Genomic DNA, 20,892 nt, shown 5'->3' on the forward strand with positions numbered 1-20,892 from the left:
AGTTTTTTTATAAATGTATTCGATGATAATGTCAATGACGGATTTCTAATCACTGCTATGTTGGATTTCTTATTGATATTGATACTGTTGTTGACATTATCATTTTGTGTTGGACTACTTTTGGATTGTTTTGTGTCATGTTTGTGTGTCCTCTCGATTGCTCTGTTGATTGCTGTTCTGAATGTTGCTTGTCCGTTTGGTTTTGGGATTGGAATTGTATTATTATGGTATTATTGTGTATTAATGTGTTGGATTGATTAATTTAAAAAAATTAGATAAAATAGTCTTGTCGGCAGAACAACTTGTCTTGTCTTTGAAGATGGCTTTCCCATACTGTCCCCTTTTCTTTGTGCATTTCTGTTCACTATTTTCGAGCTTATTGCTCAACATAATTTATAGTTAATGTGATGCCTACTTTCGCAAACATTAGTTGAGTGGTTCTCAAATGGGGGTCCGCGTATTTTTTGAGATACTTGAAGGTATGCCAAGGGGTACGTGAGATTTTTTTTTTTAAATATTCTAAAAAAAGCAACAATTCAAAAATCCTTTATAAATATATCTATTGAATAATACTTCAACAAAATATGTAAGTTCATAAACTGTGAAAAAAATACGATGCAATATGTGTAGAAATCTTTATTTACAAACCCCTTTTCCATATGAGTTGGGAAATTGTGTCAGATGTAAATATAAACGGAATACAATGATTTGCAAATCCTTTTCGACACATGTTCAGTTGAATGCACTACAAAGACAAACTCATAAACTTTTTATTTTTTTGCAAATAATAATTAGAAATTCATGGCTGCAACAAGTGCCAAAGTAGTTGGGAAAGGGCATGTTCACCACTTTCTTACATCATCTTTTCTTTTAACAACACTCAATAAACATTTGGGAACTGAGGAAACTAATTGTTGAAGCTTTGAAAGTGGAATTCTTTCCCATTCTTGTTTTATGTAGAGCTTCTGTCGTTCAACAGTCCGGGGTCTTCGCTGTCGTATTTTACGCTTTGTAATGCGCCACACATTTTCCATGGGAGACAGGTCTGGACTGCAGGCGGGCCAGGAAAGTACCCGCACTCTTTTTTTACAAAGCTACACTGTTGTAACACTTGTCTTGCTGAGATAAGCAGGGGCGTCCATGATAATGTTGCTTGGATGGCAACATATGTTGCTCCAAAACCTGTATGGACCTTTCAGCATTAATGGTGCCTTCACAGATGTGTAAGTTACCCATGCCTTGGGCACTAATACACCCCCATACCATCACAGATGCTGGCTTTTCAACTTTGCGCCTATTACAATCCGGATGGTTATTTTCCTCTTTGTTCCGGAGGACACCACGTCCACAGTTTCCAAATATAATTTGAAATGTACACTCGTCAGACCACAGAACACTTTTCCACTTTGCATCAGTCCATCTTAGATGAGCTCGGGCCCATCTTAGCCAGCGGCGTTCCTTGGTGTTGTTGATAAATGGGTTTCGCTTTGCATAGCAGAGTTTTAACTTGCTCTTACAGATGTAGCGACCAACTGTAGTTACTGACAGTGGTTTTATGAAGTGTTCCTGAGCCCATGTGGTGATAATCTTTACACACTGATGTCGGTTTTTGATGCACTACCGCCTGAGGGATCAAATGTCCGTAATATCATCGCTTACGTGCAGTGATTTCTCCAGATTCTCTGAACTTTTTGATGATTTTACGGAGCGTAGATGGTAAAATTTATAAATTCCTTGCAATAGCTCGTTGAGAAATGTTGTTCTAGAACTTTTCGACAATCTGCTTACAAATTGGTGACCCTCGCCCCATCCTTGTTTGTGAATTACTTAGCATTTCATGGAAGCTGCTTTTATACCCAATCATGGCACCCACCTGTTCCCAATTAGCCTGCACACCTGTGGGATGTTCCAAATAAGTGTTTGATGAGCATTCCTCAACTTGATCACTATTTATCGCCACCTTTCCCAACTTCTTTGTCACGTGTTGCTAGCATCAAATTCTAAAGTTAATGATTATTTGCAAAAAAAAAATGTTTATCAGTTTGAGCATCAAATATGTTGTCTTTGTAGCATATTCAACTGAATATGGGTTGAAAATAATTTGCAAATGGGGCTTCACGGTGGCAGAGGGGTTAGTGCGTCTGCCTCACAATACGAAGGTCCTGCAGTCCTGGGTTCAATCCCAGGCTCGGGATCTTTCTGTGTGGAGTTTGCATGTTCTCCCCGTGACTGCGTGGGTTCCCTCCTGGTACTCCGGCTTCCTCCCACTTCCAAAGACATGCACCTGGGGATAGGTTGATTGGCAACACTAAAATTGGCCCTAGGGTGTGAATGTTGTCTGTCTATCTGTGTTGGCCCTGTGATGAGGTGGCGACTTGTCCAGGGTGTACGCCGCCTTCCGCCCGATTTTAGCTGAGATAGGCGCCAGCGCCCCCCGCGACCCCAAAAGGGAATAAGCGGTAGAAAATAGATGGATATATTTCGTTTATATTTACATCTAACACAATTTCCCAACTCATATGGAAACGGGGTTTGTATAATTGAATATTTTCTTTATTTTTCAACAAGTTTTTATTTATTTTTATATCTTTTTTTCCCCAAATAGTTCAAGAAAGACGACTACAAATGAACAATATTTTGCACTGTTATACAGTTTAATAAATCAGAAACTGATGACATAGTGCTGTTTTTTTTACTTCTTTATCTCTTTTTTTCAACCAAAAATTGCTTTGCTCTGATTAGGGGGTACTTGACTTAAAAAAATGTTCTAAAGGAAAAAAGGTTGAGAACCACTGCATTAGTTTTGCAATATTTTCCCTTTGTCTATAAGTAAATGAATTGCCAGTGACTGAAAACCTCAACACTGACATAAGAACACAAGTGCAGCTACTTTAAACCATCCATCCATTTTCTACCGCTTATTCCCTTTCGGGGTTGCGGGGGGCGCTGGCGCCTATCTCAGCTACAACCGGGCGGAAGGCGGGGTACACCCTGGACAAGTCGCCACCTCATCGCAGGGCCAACACAGATAGACAGACAACATTCACACACTAGGGCCAATTTTAGTGTTGCCAATCAACCTATCCCCAGGTGCATGTCTTTGGAAGTGGGAGGAAGCCGGAGTACCCGGAGGGAACCCACGCAGTCACGGGGAGAACATGCAAACTCCACACAGAAAGATCCCGAGCCTGGATTTGAACCCAGGACTGCAGGACCTTCGTATTGTGAGGCAGACGCACTAACCCTAATCACCACAATGTGGCTAATCACCACAGAACAACACTTCACTCTTCAGCATCTACATGCTGCCGCTAGGTGACATCATACGCAAATACGGTGTTAGCTTTCACTGTTATGCTGATGACACCCAACTCTACATGCCCCTAAATCTGACCAACACGCCGGATTGTAGTCAGTTGGAGGCGTGTCTTAATGAAATTAAACAATGGATGTCCGCTAACTTTTTGCAACTCAACGCCAAAAAAACGGAAATGCTGATTATCGGTCCTGCTAGACACCGAACTCTATTTAATGATACAACTCTAACATTTGACAACCAAACAATTAAACAAGGCGACACGGTAAAGAATCTGGGTATTATCTTCGACCCAACTCTCTCCTTTGAGGCACACATTAAAAGCGTTACTAAAACGGCCTTCTTTCATCTCCGTAATATCGCTAAAATTCGCTCCATTCTGTCCACTAAAGACGCTGAGATCATTATCCATGCGTTTGTTACGTCTCGCCTCGACTACTGTAACGTATTATTTTCGGGTCTCCCCATGTCTAGCATTAAAAGATTACAGTTGGTACAAAATGCGGCTGCTAGACTTTTGACAAGAACAAGAAAGTTTGATCACATTACACCTGTACTGGCTCACCTGCACTGGCTTCCTGTGCACTTAAGATGTGACTTTAAGGTTTTACTACTTACGTATAAAATACTACACGGTCTAGCTCCATCCTATCTTGCCCATTGTATTGTACCATATGTCCCGGCAAGAAATCTGCGTTCAAAGGACTCCGGCTTGTTAGTGATTCCCAAAGCCCAAAAAAAGTCTGCGGGCTATAGAGCGTTTTCCGTTCGGGCTCCAGTACTCTGGAATGCCCTCCCGGTAACAGTTCGAGATGCCACCTCAGTAGAAGCATTTAAGTCTCACCTTAAAACTCATTTGTATACTCTAGCCTTTAAATAGACTCCCTTTTTAGACCAGTTGATCTGCCGTTTCTTTTCTTTTTCTTCTATGTCCCACTCTCCCTTGTGGAGGGGGTCCGGTCCGATCCGGTGGCCATGTACTGCTTGCCTGTGTATCGGCTGGGGACATCTCTGCGATGCTGATCCGCCTCCGCTTGGGATGGTTTCCTGCTGGCTCCGCTGTGAACGGGACTCTCGCTGCTGTGTTGGATCCGCTTTGGACTGGACTCTCGCGACTGTATTGGATCCATTGTGGATTGAACTTTCACAGTATCATGTTAGACCCGCTCGACATCCATTGCTTTCCTCCTCTCCAAGGTTCTCATAGTCGTCATTGTCACCGACGTCCCACTGGGTTTGAGTTTTCCTTGCCCTTGTGTGGGCCTACCGAGGATGTCGTGGTGGTTTGTGCAGCCCTTTGAGACACTAGTGATTTAGGGCTATATAAGTAAACATTGATTGATTGATTGATAACCCCTCTGCCACCGTGAAGCCCTTTAAACCATAAAAAACAAAAAAATCTAAATATTGTGATTTTCAAATGCACTTCTGATTCACTCATCATGGTATTGATGTCTGGCTGATATTGAACAGCGTGATGGCTTCCACGTTAACGACGCCCCCTTTCCTCCCCCGTCTCTCCCCTCTTGCAGACGGATGCCGCACTAATGTACGACGCGGTACACATGGTGGCCGTAGCCGTGCAGCAGTCTCAGCAGATCACTGTCAGCTCGTTACAGTGCAACCGACACAAGCCGTGGCGCTTTGGGAACCGCTTCATGGCCCTCATCAAAGAGGTAGATGTTTCACGACCTGCTACATGCTGAAAAAAAAATTGTGGAGACTGAATGCCAACGGGGTTGAGTAAGTCCGTATTAGAAAAGGCAATCTCCCTTATTTTCAATTAAAAAAATGCGCAGACGCCGAAAACCGTCCTTCAGCATGAACTATTATTTAACCTTCGTCTTGTGTTAGGGTCGGCACCGACCCGTTTTAGTTTTTAAATGCATAAAAACACCACATACATTTATTTTTTTGCATCAAAGCTTTTTGACTTTGTCAGGAACCTCTTTGTGAACAAAATACAATTTTTATTTTTTTTTCACAAAATTATAAAATGCTCTGGTAGAAATTATGCCCTTGGTGTTGTTAGGGTCGGTTTTGACCCACTTATAAAAATAAGATGATAAAGCAATGATAAGAGCCAAAACTGAACACACTGACAGCCAGCTCCTCCCCCAATCATGTGAGCTTTAGTGGATTCTCATTTTACCTTGTTATCCTGTACAAAAACAAACAAAAGACGGACACTAAAAGTGTCACTTTTTGCCACTCTGATTTTGTTTTTTTATTAGTTTTGGAACTAATAATCTATTTCTCTTGGTTTCATTTGCTTGATTGGTTGTTGGTTGGTTGTTTGATGTTGGATTTCTGTTGCTGAAAAAAATAAGTTTTAGCCTTTTTCTTGAAGTAAATATATATGGGTCGAAATTGACCCGTAACACCATAGATGTTACTATAGTTAAAATTCTTAACCTTCCTAAAAAAAAGATTGTTGTGTTACCTAACTATTACTAAGGGGTATTAGAACACATCTCTTAAATAAATATGTTTTATTTATTTTTTCATGTTAACCTTTGTCTTGTGTTAGGGTCGGCACCGACCCGTTTTAGTTTTTAAATGCATAAAAACACCATATACATTTATTTTTTTGCATCAAAGCTTTTTGACTTTGTCAGGAACCTCTTTGTCAACAAAATAAAACATTGTATTTTTTTTCACTAAATTATAAAATGCTCTGGTAGAAATTATGCCCTTGGTGTTGTTGGGGTCGGTTTTGACCCAGTTATAAAAATAAGATGATAAAGCAATGATAAGAGCCAAAACTGAACACACTGACAGCCAGCTCCTCTCCCAATCATGTGAGCTTTAGTGGATTCTCATTTTACCTTGTTATCCTGTACAAAAACAAACAAAAGACGGACACTAAAAGTGTCACTTTTTGCCACTCTGATTTTGTTTTTTTATTAGTTTTGGAACTAGTAATCTATTTCTCTTGGTTTCATTTGCTTGATTGGTTGTTGTTTGTTTGATGTTGGATTTCTGTTGCTGAAAAAAATACGTTTTAGCCTTTTTCTTGAAGTAAATATATATGGGTCAAAATTGACCCGTAACATCATAGATGTTACTATAGTTAAAATTCTTAAAATGAAAAAATAAATAAAACACATTTATTTAAGAGATGTGTTCTAATACCCCTTAGTAATAGTTAGGTAACACAACAACCTTTTTTTTATTCATATGATTCTCTTGAGGTTCGTTTTACCATTTTTAATAATTGAAATCGAGGGGTATACTGACAAAAAAAAGGCCCAATGGCCCAAACCAAAAATATTAAAACCAATATTTTCAAGGATAAGGAAGCCTAACGAGGTAACCAAGAGATGGGAAACAAATTGGATGATAGATAATTTTTTTTAGTGTATTTTACAGCTGATTTAAGACATGGGTCAAAACCGACCCGTTAACATAAGAGATGGTAACAGAAAGCTAACACAAGAGGAAGGTTAAAGGGGAACATTATCACAATTTCAAAAGGGTTAAAAACAATAAAAATCAGTTCCCAGTGGCTTGTTGTATTTTTATGAAGTTTTTTTCAAAATTTTACCGGTCCCCTAATATCCCTAAAAAAAGCTTTAAAGTGCTTGATTTTCGCTATTTGCGATGCGATTATCCATTTCCCTGTGACGTCACACAGTGCTGCCAATGTAAACAAACAATGGGAATACCACAGCAAGATATAGCGACATTAGCACGGATTCAGACTCGGATTTCAGCGGCTTAAGTGATTCAACAGATTACGCATGTATTGAAACGGATGGTTGGAGTATGAAAGTATTGAGGAAGAAACTGAAGCTATTGAGCAAATAGCTATTGACGCTATTCATAGCCATAGCATGGCCGAATAGCTGCGTTAGCATCGCCGGTAAAATGTGCGGACCAAACGATCAGGACTTTGGCAACTCGTGACACTGGAGCAACCTAAATCCTTCGATTGGTGTTTTTTTCGCATTAAATGTGGGTGGAAGGAAACGTAATAAATAGCATGTTAGCATGGATTAGCGTAGCATGTTAGCATTGATTAGCTGGCAGTCAACATCAACAAAACTCACCTTTGTGATTTCGTTGACTTTATAGTTGCAAATGCATCTGCAGGTTATCTATACATCTCTGTGCCATGTCTGCCTTAGCACCGCCGGTAAATAGCATGTTAGCGTTGATTAGCGTAGCATGTTAGCATCGATTAGCTGGCAGTCACGCCGCAACCAAATATGTCTGATTAGCATATAAGTCAACAACACCAACAAAACTAACCTTTGTGATTTCGTTGACTTTATTGTTGCAAATGCATCTGCAGGTTATCCATACATCTCTGTGCCATGTCTGTCTTAGCATCGCCGGTAAATTGTGGAGACACTCTGGTACATTCAATGGGGGTCTGGCGGCAGACACTTTCGCATCTTTGGGCCAGTGGTGCAACTTGAATCCCTCCGTTAGTGTTGTTACAACCTCCGACAACACACCGACGAGGCATGATGTCTCCAAAGTTCCAGAAAATAGTCGAAAAAACGGAAAATAACAGAGCTGAGAGCCAGTGTTTGTAATGTGTTGAAAATGAAAATGGCGGCTGTATTACCTCGGTGACGTCACTTTCTGACGACATCGCAAAAAGAGCGATAAACAGAAAGACGTTTAATTCGCCAAAATTCACCCATTTGGAGTTCGTAAATCGGTTAAAAAAATAGATGGTCTTTTTTCTGCACCATCAAGGTATATATTGACGCTTACATAGGTCTGCTGATAATGTTCCCCTTTAAGTAAATTCTTACAAAATACTGATAATCAAGTATACTATTTACATGTGTATTTGTAAGAGCTTTCTACAGCTGCAGCTTTAAAGTCATAGATGCTTTTTAAGATAAGCTAAAATTAGGATAGAGGAAATAATTAATTGAGCTAATTCTTCAAATGCTTTTAGTCATGGTTCCATGACGCATTTCTATAAATATCCCCACACACAGACTGAAGTGGAAAGCATCCAGAATGTCGGGACTTACTGTAGCTAGTGCCTCCTCACTAGTTATTCAACACAAGTCCACATTTCATACACACCAGCATGGCACCAACATACACCAAAAGTATTTGGCCACCCATCCAAATGATCAGAATCAGGTGTCCTAATCCCTTGGCTCGGCCACAGGTGTATGAAATCAAGCACTTAGGCATGGGGACTGTTTCTACAAACATTTGTGAAAGAATGGGCCGCTTTCAGTAATTTCCAGCGTGGAATTACCATTACCTGTGCAAGGAATCCAGTCGTGAAATTTCCATTCATCCATCCATTTCCAACCGCTTAATCCCTTTTTGGGCTCGCGGGGGGCGCTGGCAGCTATCTCAGCTACAATCGGGCGGAAGGCGGCGTACACCCTGGACAAGTCGCCACCTCATCGCAGGGCCAACACAGATAGACAGACTCACATTCACACACTAGGGCCAATTTAGTGTTGCCAATCAACCTATCCCCAGGTGCATGTCTTTGGAGGTGGGAGGAAGCCGGAGTACCCGGAGGGAACCCACGCAGTCACGGGGAGAACATGCAAACTCCACACAGAAAAATCCCGAGCCTGGGATTGAACCCGGGACTGCAGGACCTTCGTATTGTGAGGCAGACACACTAACCCCTCTTCCACCGTGAAGCCAACATTTCACAGTGAAATTTCCTCGCTCCTAAATATTCCAAAGTCAACTGTTGGCTTTATTATAGGAAAATGGAAGAGTTTGGGAACAACAACAACTCAGCCACGAAGTGACAGAGAGGGGTAAGCGGTTAGTACAAAGAGGTCGCCGACTTTCTGCACATTCAGTTGCTACGGAGCTCCAAACTTCATGTGACCTTCCAATTAGCCCACGCACAGTACGCAGAAAGCTTCATGGAATGTTTTTCCATGGCCGAGCAGCTGTATCTAAGCCATACATCACCAAGTCCAATTCAAACCGTCGTTCTCCGGAGGGATGAATCACGCTTTTCCAACTGGCAATCTGATGGGCAAGTCTGGGTTTGGAGGTTGTCTGGATAACGGTAGATTTCGGACTGCATTGTGCCAAGTGTGAAATTTAGTGGAAGAGGAATTATGGTGTGGGGTTGTTTTTCCAGGATTTGAGCTTGGCCCTTTCGTTCCAGTGAAAATAAATTTGAATGCTCCAGGATACCAACCTTTTAACACTACGTGAGTTGTGTGGTCCTCTGTCCTCTGTGTTTTTTATACACTTTGATTTCTATTTTACTGTTTTAATTGATTTTACTCTTTAAAATAGTTTTTAATCATATTTGTTTTTATATAGTTTTTTTTATATTTATTTTTTTGTTTTTATTCAGTCATTGGTGGAGCATAATATTGTTTTTTTATTATTGTTTTTAACATGCCCGTGCAGCACTTTGGAAACGTTATTGTTGTTTAAATGTGCTATATAAATAAAGTGGGTTGGAACAGTTTGGAGCGGGCCCCTTCCTCTTCCAACATGACTTTGCACCAGTGCACAAAGCAAGGGCCATTAAGACATGGATGACTGAGTCTGGTGTGGATGAACTTGACTGGCCTGCACAGAGTCCTGACCTGAACCCGATAAAACACCTTTGGGATGAATAAGTGTACCTATGAGGACAATTACAGACCTCTGTCATCATTTTAAGTGGGAAAACTTGCACTATCGGTGGCTGACTAAATACTTTTTTGCCTCACTGTATTTAAAAAAAAAAGCAGTAAAAAAAAAAAAAAAATCTTAACATTTTACAAAAACCTAGGGTGCAAAAACCTGTGCTTTGGCCCCTGATACCAAATCCCCCCCAACGCTTCCCATTTGATAAACACAAACAATCAATCACTCAATCAATGTTTATTTATATAGCCCTAAATCACAAGTGTCTCAAAGGGCTGCACAAGCCACAATGACATCCTTGGTTCAGATCCCACATCAGGGCAAGGAAAAACTCAACCCAGTGGGATGACAATGAGAAAACCTTGGAGAGGACCGCAGACGGAGAGGACTCCCTCCCCCTCTAGGGCGACCGGTGCAATGGACCCCGAGTGGATCTAGCATAATATTGTGAAAGTCCAGTCCATAGTAGATTTAACATAATAGTGAGAGTCCAGTCCATAGTGGGGCCAGCAGGAGACCATCCCGATGATGATGAGATGTCCCCAACCCATGCACAGGCAAGCGGTCCACCCCGGGTCCCGACTCTGGACAGCCAGCACTTCATCCGTGGCCAATCGGACCAAACACAAACATGGATCGAGAACGAACACGATGCCCATCCATCCATCCATCTTCTTCCGCTTATCCGAGGTCGGGTCGCGGGGGTAGCAGCCTAAGCAGGGAAGTCCAGACTTCCCTCTCCCCGGCCACTTAGTCTAGCTCTTCCCAGGGGATCCCGAGGCGTTCCCAGGCCAGCCGGGAGACATAGTCTTCCCAACGTGTCCTGGGTCTTCCTCGTGGCCTCCTACCGGTTGGACGTGCCCTAAACACCTGCCTCGGGAGGCGTTCGGGTGGCATCCTGACCAGATGCCCGAACCACCTCACCTGGCTCCTCTCGATGTGAAGGAGCAGCGGCTTTACTTTGAGTTCCTCCCGGATGGCAGAGCTTCTCACCCTATCTCTAAGGGAGAGACTTGGAAACTCATTTGGGCCGCTTGTACCCGTGATCTTATCCTTTCGGTCATGACCCAAAGCTCATGACCATAGGTGAGGATGGGAACGTAGATCGACCGGTAAATTGAGAGCTTCGCCTTCCGGCTCAGCTCCTTCTTCACCACAACGGATCGATACAACGTCCGCATTACTGAAGACGCCGCACCGATCCGCCTGCCGATCTCACGATCCACTCTTCCCCCACTCGTGAACAAGACTCCTAGGTACTTGAACTCCTCCACTTGGGGCAGGGTCTCTTCCCCAACCCGGAGATGGCACTCCACCCTTTTCCGGGCGAGAACCATGGACTCGGACTTGGAGGTGATGCATACCTGCTATTTATATGCACATACTACGTATTTAACAGGGATTTAAGGGAGACAGGCAGAGTTACAGAGTGTGCCTGTATCAGAAGGCCAGTTCCATGAGTCTATGCGTGCAGCCGGCAGGGCCATCAATTGGGACAGGGGACATTTGATGGTTTGCTCCATTTAGCGAGCAGAAAGCCGGAGCGCGGAGAGAAATATGACAGGCAGAAGTGACAAGAAGGTGCAATTATGCGAAGATGTCACCGTTATGCTCGTCTCACACACCTGCCCGGCAAACCGGTGTTCAGCTTCACCGACATGCACTTGTCGCGTCTTGAAACAGAGAGTCTGGAAACATAAATTCCAGTGACAGTATTGACCTACATGTGCGCCGTGTTCTCCGGCGTATTTAATCACTGGCGCATTGTCAGACAACATTAACCTCTAGTGCCCCAAGTGCCCCTCCCCTGTATTGGGGACAGCAGTGGACGCTTGTTATAGTAACAATATTCAATAATCATAATGCTAACCAATGTCTTATCATACCAAAGAGTAAACGGCAAACAGTAATAAAAGATGCATTGTAATCACTTGGTAAAGTGACATTCTGTATCATTTTTCCACTTTTTTGCACCGGACTATAAGGCGCACACTGCAGATGAATGGTCTATTTTTGATCTTTTTTTCATATATAATTATAGGGCGTATTAAAGTAGTCATATTATTATTTATTTGTTTTCTAAATGGGAAACACTCCCTTGTTGTCTACATAACATGTAATGGTGGTTCTTTGATGGCTTCATCTGGCCGGGATCTTCAGCTCTCACTGGATCGGTTCGCAGCCGAGTGTGAATCAGCACCTCCAAGTCTGAGTCCATGGTTCTTGCCCGGAAAAGTGTGGAGTGCCATCTCCGGGTTGGGGAGGAGACCCTGCCCCAAGTGGAGGAGTTCAAGTACCTAGGAGTCTTGTTCACGAGTGAGGGAAGAGTGGATCGTGAGATCGACAGGCGGATCGGTGCGGCGTCTTCAGTAATGCGGACGTTGTATCGATCCGTTGTGGTGAAGAAGGAGCTGAGCCGGAAGGCAAAGCTCTCAATTTACCGGTCGATCTACGTTCCCATCATGAGCTTTGGGTCATGACTGAAAGGATAAGATCACGGGTACAAGCGGCCGAAATGAGTTTCCTTTGCCAGGTGGCGGGGCTCTCCCTTAGAGATAGGGTGAGAAGCTCTGCCATCCGGGAGGAACTCAAAGTAAAGCCGCTGCTCCTCCACATCGAGAGGAGCCAGATGAGGTGGTTCGGGCATCTGGTCAGGATGCCACCCGAACGCCTCCCTAGGGAGGTGTTTAGGGCACGTCCGACCGGTAGGAGGCCGTGGGGAAGACCCAGGACACGTTGGGAAGACTATGTCTCCCGGCTGGCCTGGAAACGCCTCGGGATCCCCCGGGAAGAGCTAGACGTAGTGGCTGGGGAGAGGGAAGTCCGGGCTACCCTGCTTAGGCTGCTGCCCCCGCGACCCGACCTCGGATAAGCGGAAGATGATGGATGGATGGATGGTGGTTCTTTCGTCAAAATATTGCATGGATTATGTTTTACAGATCATCTTCAAGCCCCTTTCCGACAGTCGCTTCCGAATACGCCGTTTTTTTGGGCGGTCTTATTTACGTTTCTCAACTTCGTCAGCGTCTTCTCCCCGTCATCTTTGTTGTAGCGGTGTAGCGTGCAAGGACGGGAGTGGGAGAAGTGTCAAAAGATGGAGCTAACTGTTTTAATGACATTCAGACTTTACTTAAATCAACAACGGTGCAGTGTCTACTCATCCGGAAACAACAACATTACTGGAAATGTGTTCACTGAAAAAAACAGAACTCTCTAATAACTAAAGTTCCTTGGGTGAATAATGTAAACTCACTACACCGATATGTTTTAGCGCTTTCATGGCGAGTTTACGGGCAGATAGAAGTAAGAACTTTACACTACTTTGTATTAGAAATGGCAACAGCGGAGGATGAATGTCCCATAACAAGAAGATAGAGAAGAAGAAGAAGCTTATCGACTATGGCGTTGGCACAAACTACAAAGGCGGACACGCAGAATTTTTCAGGATTTATGCAGATCCAAAATTCACATCAACAAGTACCAGAAAGTAAGAGAAGTTGTCTATTGCCAAACAAAAACGCCAGATAATGTCTTACCTTATACACACACCATAATAATACTCGTATGTTGAAGCACAGTACAACTCAAGCTCTGCGGCTTCATAGCTTAGCAAAGTCGTACTAAAACAGTTTATATTAAATCCTGTCCTACAAATTTTTATGTAATATATCCTGTATTAAAAACTTGTTGTCCTCAAATTTCCTCCAGATGAATTCTAACAAAACCTGATAATTGCTCCCGATAAAATGATCCCCCTGATCAAGAACTCCCTGGGTGCATCTGCTATAAGCAGCCTCAGAAACCTTGGAGTTGCGTTTGATCAATCCATTACTTTGGAGGGTCATTGTCGTCAACTGACCAAAAACTGTTTTTACCATCTCAGAAATAATTCTAAAGTGAGAAATTTGTTGTCAAAATTGGATCTCGATATGATCATTCCCCTGTTCATTTCATCTCGTATTCCATCCCTCCATCCATTTTCTACCGCTTATTCCCTTTCGGGGTCGCGGGGGGCGCTGGCGCCTATCTCAGCTACAATCGGGCGGAAGGCAGGGTACACCCTGGACAAGTCGCCACCTCATCACAGGGCCAACACAGATGGACAGACAACATTCACACTCACATTCACACCAATTTAGTGTTGCCAATCGACCTATCCCCAGGTGGGTTGATCATCTCGTATTGACTACTGCAATTCTCTCTTCACTCTTCTCCACAAGTCAACACCAAAGAGACTTCAGACAGTACAAAATGCGGCTGCCAGACTTTAGACCGGTGCACCCAGAACAGCTCATACTACCCCCATTGTATCCAGTCTTCATTGGCTTCCGGTTAAATTTCGCATTGAGTTTAATATTTTAGTCCTGACATTCCGTGCATTGCATGGTTGGGCTCTCCAGTACATCACTGACTTGCTAGACCCCAACATTTCAGTGTGCAGGGTCTTCTAAAGAGCCCCAAAACTTGGTTTAAAACCCGCGGAGACCAGGCTATAGCTCCCAGACTCTGGAACAAATTGCACCAGTCCCTCCGTGATCTTGACTGTGTTTAAAATTTTAAGAAATATTTGAAAACTTCTCTTTTCAGCCAAACTTTGAGTTAATGCACCTTTTAACTGTCAGTTTTAATCCACTTTGAATCATTTGTGTTGTTTTTATTGCATTGTTGTTTTACTTCACCTATGTTTTGTACATGCTGAAGTTAAACTGAAATCCTGGAATGTTTTACGAGAGCACACCATTCCCAAACAGGCTGAATATTTTGAAGTTGGAACCAGGGGCGGTTCTAGGCATGCTTATATGAGGGGGCAGTCAGAAATGTGACTGCACTTTTTTTGTGTGCTTATAGTAACGATGCTTTCTTCATTGAAATGGGTCTTTAGCTATGTGTCCAACCCCAGCCTGGAGTAGTGGATTGCACTTTGTCAGGCCTCTACCTTCAGACCTGTCCAACTTGGGTATCCCACCTGAAAACTAAGCTCCTGCTGGTATAGCTCTTACAGTCACTGAGGCACGCAAACCCCCTGACCACAATAAGGTGGCAATCCCTCAGGGGGGGAAACTGAAAAATAAAAATAAAAATAAATGAACAAAATAAAATAAAACATCCTTCATCCAGTTTTTATCAACCAACAACATGACATTTATCCTAACTGGATGGCCTAACTCTCAAATAAATTTTGACCCAAAGTAAGACTTCACACACTACAGTCAATATTTACAAAACTGAAAGGTAGTCTGATGAATAATGATAAAAAAGAATCTCAAACTAATTTATAAAACAGAACGTGGGCACTCATTTGGGCACACAATTCATTCACTCCAATGTATGTGTGTTGCCCACTTGCTTGTAAAGTGATGAAAACAGCAGTGTTTTTGTTTTTAGGTGTCTTGGTCATATCAAATGAAACTTATAATGTGTTTATTACAAAATGTAGATTGAAACATTAAACGTTGACTATGTAGAATTACAAGAAAAACAACAGAAAAAGAATTCCAGCAGTCGATTGCCAGACCGTTGCTAGGTAAAACAGGCCGTTGCTAGGGACTCCGCTCTGAACAGAGGACAGCAGAGGAGGACTGCTAAGCAGGATATATACCTTATGTTTCATTTTTACCGTCATTAACAGCATCATCAATGACTTGTAGCTTGTTACAGGGACAGTGGAGGCTCTCTGCCTTCCAAACCACTGCTGCTCAGAGCCTCCGCTGTCACTGCTCTCGTCGAGTTGTAAAAAAAAAAAAAAAAAAAAGGAACTCCGTAGCACCGAAAGTCCGCGACGATAAACGTGTTTATGACAGATAAGATTACACAAATACACCCATCCTAACAAGTATATGATAAATGTAGACAACTTTTCCTTTTCGTTTACTTTCATAATGCAACAGTGATTGGATGTTTACTGACGGCTGAGGGGTGTGTGCGGGTGTGTGTCTGCTGCGCAGCCTGTGGAATGTTGAATACACGCACAGCGGAGGGAGGAATGAGAGGGAAGCCGACACTACTATATCGTGTGTGTCCCTTTTTCGGCGGATTTTTCCGCTAGTGCAGATAATTTTGTCAACTTGTAATGTAGTAATTTGGTGAGTTTATTAAAATGTACTTTCTCAAATTTTGATTTGAGGGGGCAAGACATTTATTTAAGGGGGCTCTGCCCCCTCTTGCCCCTGCGTAGAGCCGGCCATGGTTGGAACAGTTTTAATCAGATGTAAAATGTGGGGGTTGTGGAACTTTACAGAATTTCTAAAACATTTGGGAATTTAAGGAAAAGCGGACTATTTTTGGAAAGTGGTAAAACAAAACTTGAATGGTCTGACTGAGTTGAAATGGTTGGTGTTGAAATTTTTCAACTAGGTTAAGAAAAACCCCGTCCGAGTCCTGCCAGAGACGATAAAAATGGGACCCGTTACCTCCCTGCTTGGCACCTAGCATCAATGGTTGGGATGGGGGGTTAAATCACCAAAAATTATTCCTGGTCGCGGCCACCACTGCTGCTCACTGCTCCCCTCACCTCCCAGGGGGTGATGGGTCAAACACAGAATATAATCTCACCACACCTAGAGTGTGTGTGTGACAAACACAAGTACTTTAACTTTTAACTTTGAATTAAGAAATGGTATTACGGAATTCCTGGAATTTCAGGAAAACCGGGAATTGTTCCAATTCATAAAACAACTTTGTTTTTTGTCCTGATTAAAACCTCTTAAGGCCCAAGCTGTTTGTTTACATGCTTTTTTTATTTCTCTTTACTATTTGGGCTCATTGGAACCTAATTAGAATAAAAACTAAAAATCCTTTTTTGCTTTGATGTACTTAGTCCATAAGTACACAAATGTGTACTTCAAGTGTACTTTACACTTTTTTTCCCAAATTCCATTGTTTGTGATACTCTTCCGACACCACCAGATAGCAGTATAAGTGTCCATATTTTGGCATAAGACCCCAATTCAGTAGTGTACACAATTTTGGAAATAAGGGCTAAAAGGTGCTGTCCACGCATGTGGCCACTAAGGCCTTTATGTGAGGAATGTTTTGACAGTAGAACGGTTAAAATGCGTTATAAAATGTGGAAGGAGTAGTCGCCAGAAAAAAGGATGGAAATAGGGCTTTGGAAAACCAGGAATTCCGGGAAATCCCTGAATTTTTTTCGCTTAAAAAGAAAGGGTAGTTTAAATTTCCAGGATGGTGGAATGTGTTGAATGTTGAATGGTTTGAATCGGTTGAAAAATGTGGAAATGGTGGAAGTTTGAAAAATGGGCAATTCAATTTGAATGGGAAAAATGCCCCTGGAAATCCCGAAATTCTGGGAATGTTTGGAATTTTCTAAGGGAAAGCCCACGATTCCCGAATAGGCTGAACAGTTTAAAGTTGGAACGTTTTTTATAGGATGAACAATGTGGAAATAGTGGAAGTTTAAAAAATGGGCAATTCAATTTGAATGGGAAAAATGCCCCAAGAAAACCAGAAATTGTGGAAAATCTGGGAAATTTTGGAATGTGTCAAGGGAAAGCCCGCGATTTCAGAATAGGCTGAACAGTTTGAAGTTGGAACGTTTTTAATCGGATGAAAAATGTGGAAATGGTGGAAGTTTGATAAATGGGCAATTCAATTTGAATGGGAAAAAGGCCCCAGGAAAACCTGAAAAAATAAATGTAGAAGGGAGAAATTCTGGAAACTCTGGGAATTTTTGGAATTTGTTAAGGGAGAGCCCGCTATTCCCGAAGAGGCTGACCAGTTTGAAGTTGGAACGTTTTTAATCGTTGGCCCTGCAATGAGTTGGGGACTTGTCCAGGGTGTACACCGCCTTCCGCCCGATTGTAGCTGAGATAGGCACCAGCGACCCCAAAGGGAATAAGCGGTAGAAAATGGATGGATGAACATTTTTAATCGGATGAAAAATTTGGAAATGATGGAAGTTTGAAAAATAGGCAATTCAATTTGAATGGGAAAAATGCCCCAGGAAAACCTGAAATTCTGGAAACTCTGGGAATTTTTGGAATTTGTCAAGGGAAAGATTCTCGAATAGGCTGAACAGTTTGAAGTTGGAACGTATTTAATCGGATGAAAAATGTGGAAATGGTGGAAGTTTGAAAAATGGGCAATTCAATTTGAATGGGAAAAATGCCCCAGGCAATCTTGAAATTCTGGGAATTTTTCGAATTTGCCAAGGGAAATCACGATTCCCGAATTGGCTGAACAGTTTGAAATTGGAACGTTTTTAATCGGATGAAAAATGTGGAAATGGTGGAAGTTTGAAAAATGGGCAATTCAATTTGAATGTGAAAAATGCCCCAGGAAAACCGGAAATTCTGGAAACTCAGGGAATTTTGAGAATTTATCAAGGGAAAGCCCGCGATTCAAGAATAGGCTGAACAATTTGAAGTTGGAATGTTTTTAATCGGATGAAAAATGTGAAAATGGTGGAAGTTTGAAAAATGGGCAATTCAATTTCAATAGGAAAAATTCCCCAGGAAATCCAGAAATTCTGGAAAACTCTGGGAATTTTTGGAATTTGCCAAGGGAGAGCACGCGATTACCGAATAGGCTGAACAGTTTGAAGTTGGAACGTTTTTAATCGGATGAAAAATGTGGAAATTGTGGAAGTTTGAAAAATAGGCAATTCAATTTGAATGGGAAAAATGCCCCTGGAAATCCCGAAATTCTGGAAACTCTGGGAATTTTTGTAATTTGTCAAGGGAAAGCCCGCGATTCCCGAATAGGCTGAACAGTTTGAAGTTGGAACCTTTTTAATCGGATGAAAAATGTGGAAATGGTGGAAGTTTGAAAAATGGGCAATTCAATTTGAATGGGAAAAAATGCCACAGGAAAAACTGAAATTCTGGAAACTCTGGGAATTTTCGGAATTTGTCAAGGGAAAGCCCGCGATTCCCCAATAGGTTGAACAGTTTGAAGTTGGAACGTTTTTAATCCGATGAAAAATGTGGAAATGGTGGAAGTTTGAAAAATGGGCAATTCAATTTGAATGGGAAAAATGCCCCAGGCAATCCTGATATTCTGGGAATTTTTCGAATTTGCCAAGGGAAAGCACACGATTCCCGAATTGGCTGAACAGTTTGAAATTGGAACGTTTTTAATCGGATGAAAAATGTGGAAATGGTGGAAGTTTAAAAAATGGGCAATTCAATTTGAATGGGAAAAATGCCCCAGGAAAACCTGAAATTCTGGAAAATCTGGGAATTTTTGGAATTTGTCAAGGGAAAGCACGCGATTCCCGAATAGGCTGAACAATTTGAAGTTGGAACGTTTTTAATCGGATGAAAAATGTGGAAATGGTGGAAGTTTAAAAAATGGGCAATTCAATTTGAATGGGAAAAATGCCCCTGGAAATCCCGAAATTCTGGAAACTCTGGGAATTTTTGTAATTTGTCAAGGGAAAGCCCGCGATTCCCGAATAGGCTGAACATTTTGAAGTTGGAACGTTTTAAATCGTTGGCCCTGCGATGAGTTGGCGACTTGTCCAGGGTGTACGCCGCCTTCCGCCCAATTGTAGCTGAGATAGGCACCAGCAACCCCAAAGGGAATAAGCGGTAGTAAATGGATGGATGGACATTTTTAATCGGATGAAAAATTTGGAAATGATGGAAGTTTGAAAAATGGGCAATTCAATTTGAATGTGAAAAATGCCCCAGGAAAACCGGAAATTCTGGAAACTCTGGGAATTTTCGGAATTTGTCAAGAAAAAGCCCGCGATTCCCCAATAGGTTGAACAGTTTGAAGTTGGAACGTTTTTAATCCGATGAAAAATGTGGAAATGGTGGAAGTTTGAAAAATGGGCAATTCAATTTGAATGGAAAACATGCCCCTGGAAATCCCGAAATTCTGGAAACTCTGGGAATTTTTGTAATTTGTCAAGGGAAAGCCCGCGATTCCCGAATAGGCTGAACATTTTGAAGTTGGAACGTTTTAAATCGTTGGCCCTGCGATGAGTTGGCGACTTGTCCAGGTTGTACGCCGCCTTCCGCCCGATTGTAGCTGAGATAGGCACCAGCAACCCCAAAGGGAATAAGCGGTAGTAAATGGATGGATGGACATTTTTAATCGGATGAAAAATTTGGAAATGATGGGAGTTTGAAAAATGGGCAATTCAATTTGAATGTGAAAAATGCCCCAGGAAAACCGGAAATTCTGGAAACTCTGGGAATCTTGGGAATTTATCAAGAGAAAGCCCGCAATTCCAGAATAGGCTGAACAGTTTGAAGTTGGAACATTTTTAATCGGATGAAAAATGTGGAAATGGTGGAAGTTTGACAAGTTGGCAATTCAATTTGAGTGGGAAAAATGCCCCAGGAAAACCTGAAATTCTGGTAATCCTGGGCATTTTTGGAATTTGTTAAGGGAGGCTGAAGAGTTTGAAGTTGGAACATTTTAAATCGGATGAAAAATGTGGATGTTAAAATCTGGATCGGAAGAATAAGTTTAATACATAGATGAATGTTGGTGTAGAAAACCATATTTGGAGCATTCACACAATAAACATTACTTACTTAATATATGTTTTGTTGTATCTTTTTTCTCTCTAGGCCCACTGGGATGGCCTGACTGGGAGGATCACTTTCAACCAGAGCAACGGCTTGAGGACAGACTTTGACCTCGACGTCATCAGCCTGAAGGAAGACGGGCTCGAGAAGGTGACCTACTTTATGCGCGCATTCATAAATACGGTTTAAAATATTTAATATGTGAGAACCCAATGTGTGAGTGGTCAAATCCTGCTGAATTGTCATGTCTTCTTCCCCTTGTGTGAACTCAATCAATTTGGCACATTTTACTTTGGCAACTAAACCAGACGACCAGTGTTTTCCCCTTTTTTTGCATTTTCACTCAAAAATAAAAAGCTGATACCATCATATCTCGTATAAAACTAAACAGAATATTCAATTAAATGCTTTTAAAGTTCGGAAAGTTATATGTTGGCTATCAAAACAGCAACAATAAGGCAATGTATTTACTTTACGAGC

The 20,892-nt window shown here is 42.0% G+C and overlaps 1 protein-coding gene across 2 annotated transcripts in view; it reads left to right on the top strand.

Moving 5' to 3' along the window:
- grik2 (glutamate receptor, ionotropic, kainate 2) overlaps positions 1–20,892 on the top strand; it is a 607,548-nt gene that overhangs the window by 402,474 nt on the left and 184,182 nt on the right. For both annotated transcript variants that reach the window (XM_061914965.1, XM_061914966.1), the window contains exons 8-9: positions 4,849–4,992; positions 20,455–20,562. In XM_061914965.1, coding sequence (XP_061770949.1) covers positions 4,849–4,992; positions 20,455–20,562 — 252 coding nt within the window. The remainder of the gene's footprint in view (positions 1–4,848; positions 4,993–20,454; positions 20,563–20,892) is intronic.

Source organism: Nerophis ophidion, linkage group LG11, assembly GCF_033978795.1.
Source record: "Nerophis ophidion isolate RoL-2023_Sa linkage group LG11, RoL_Noph_v1.0, whole genome shotgun sequence".
Classification (NCBI taxonomy): domain Eukaryota; kingdom Metazoa; phylum Chordata; class Actinopteri; order Syngnathiformes; family Syngnathidae; genus Nerophis; species Nerophis ophidion.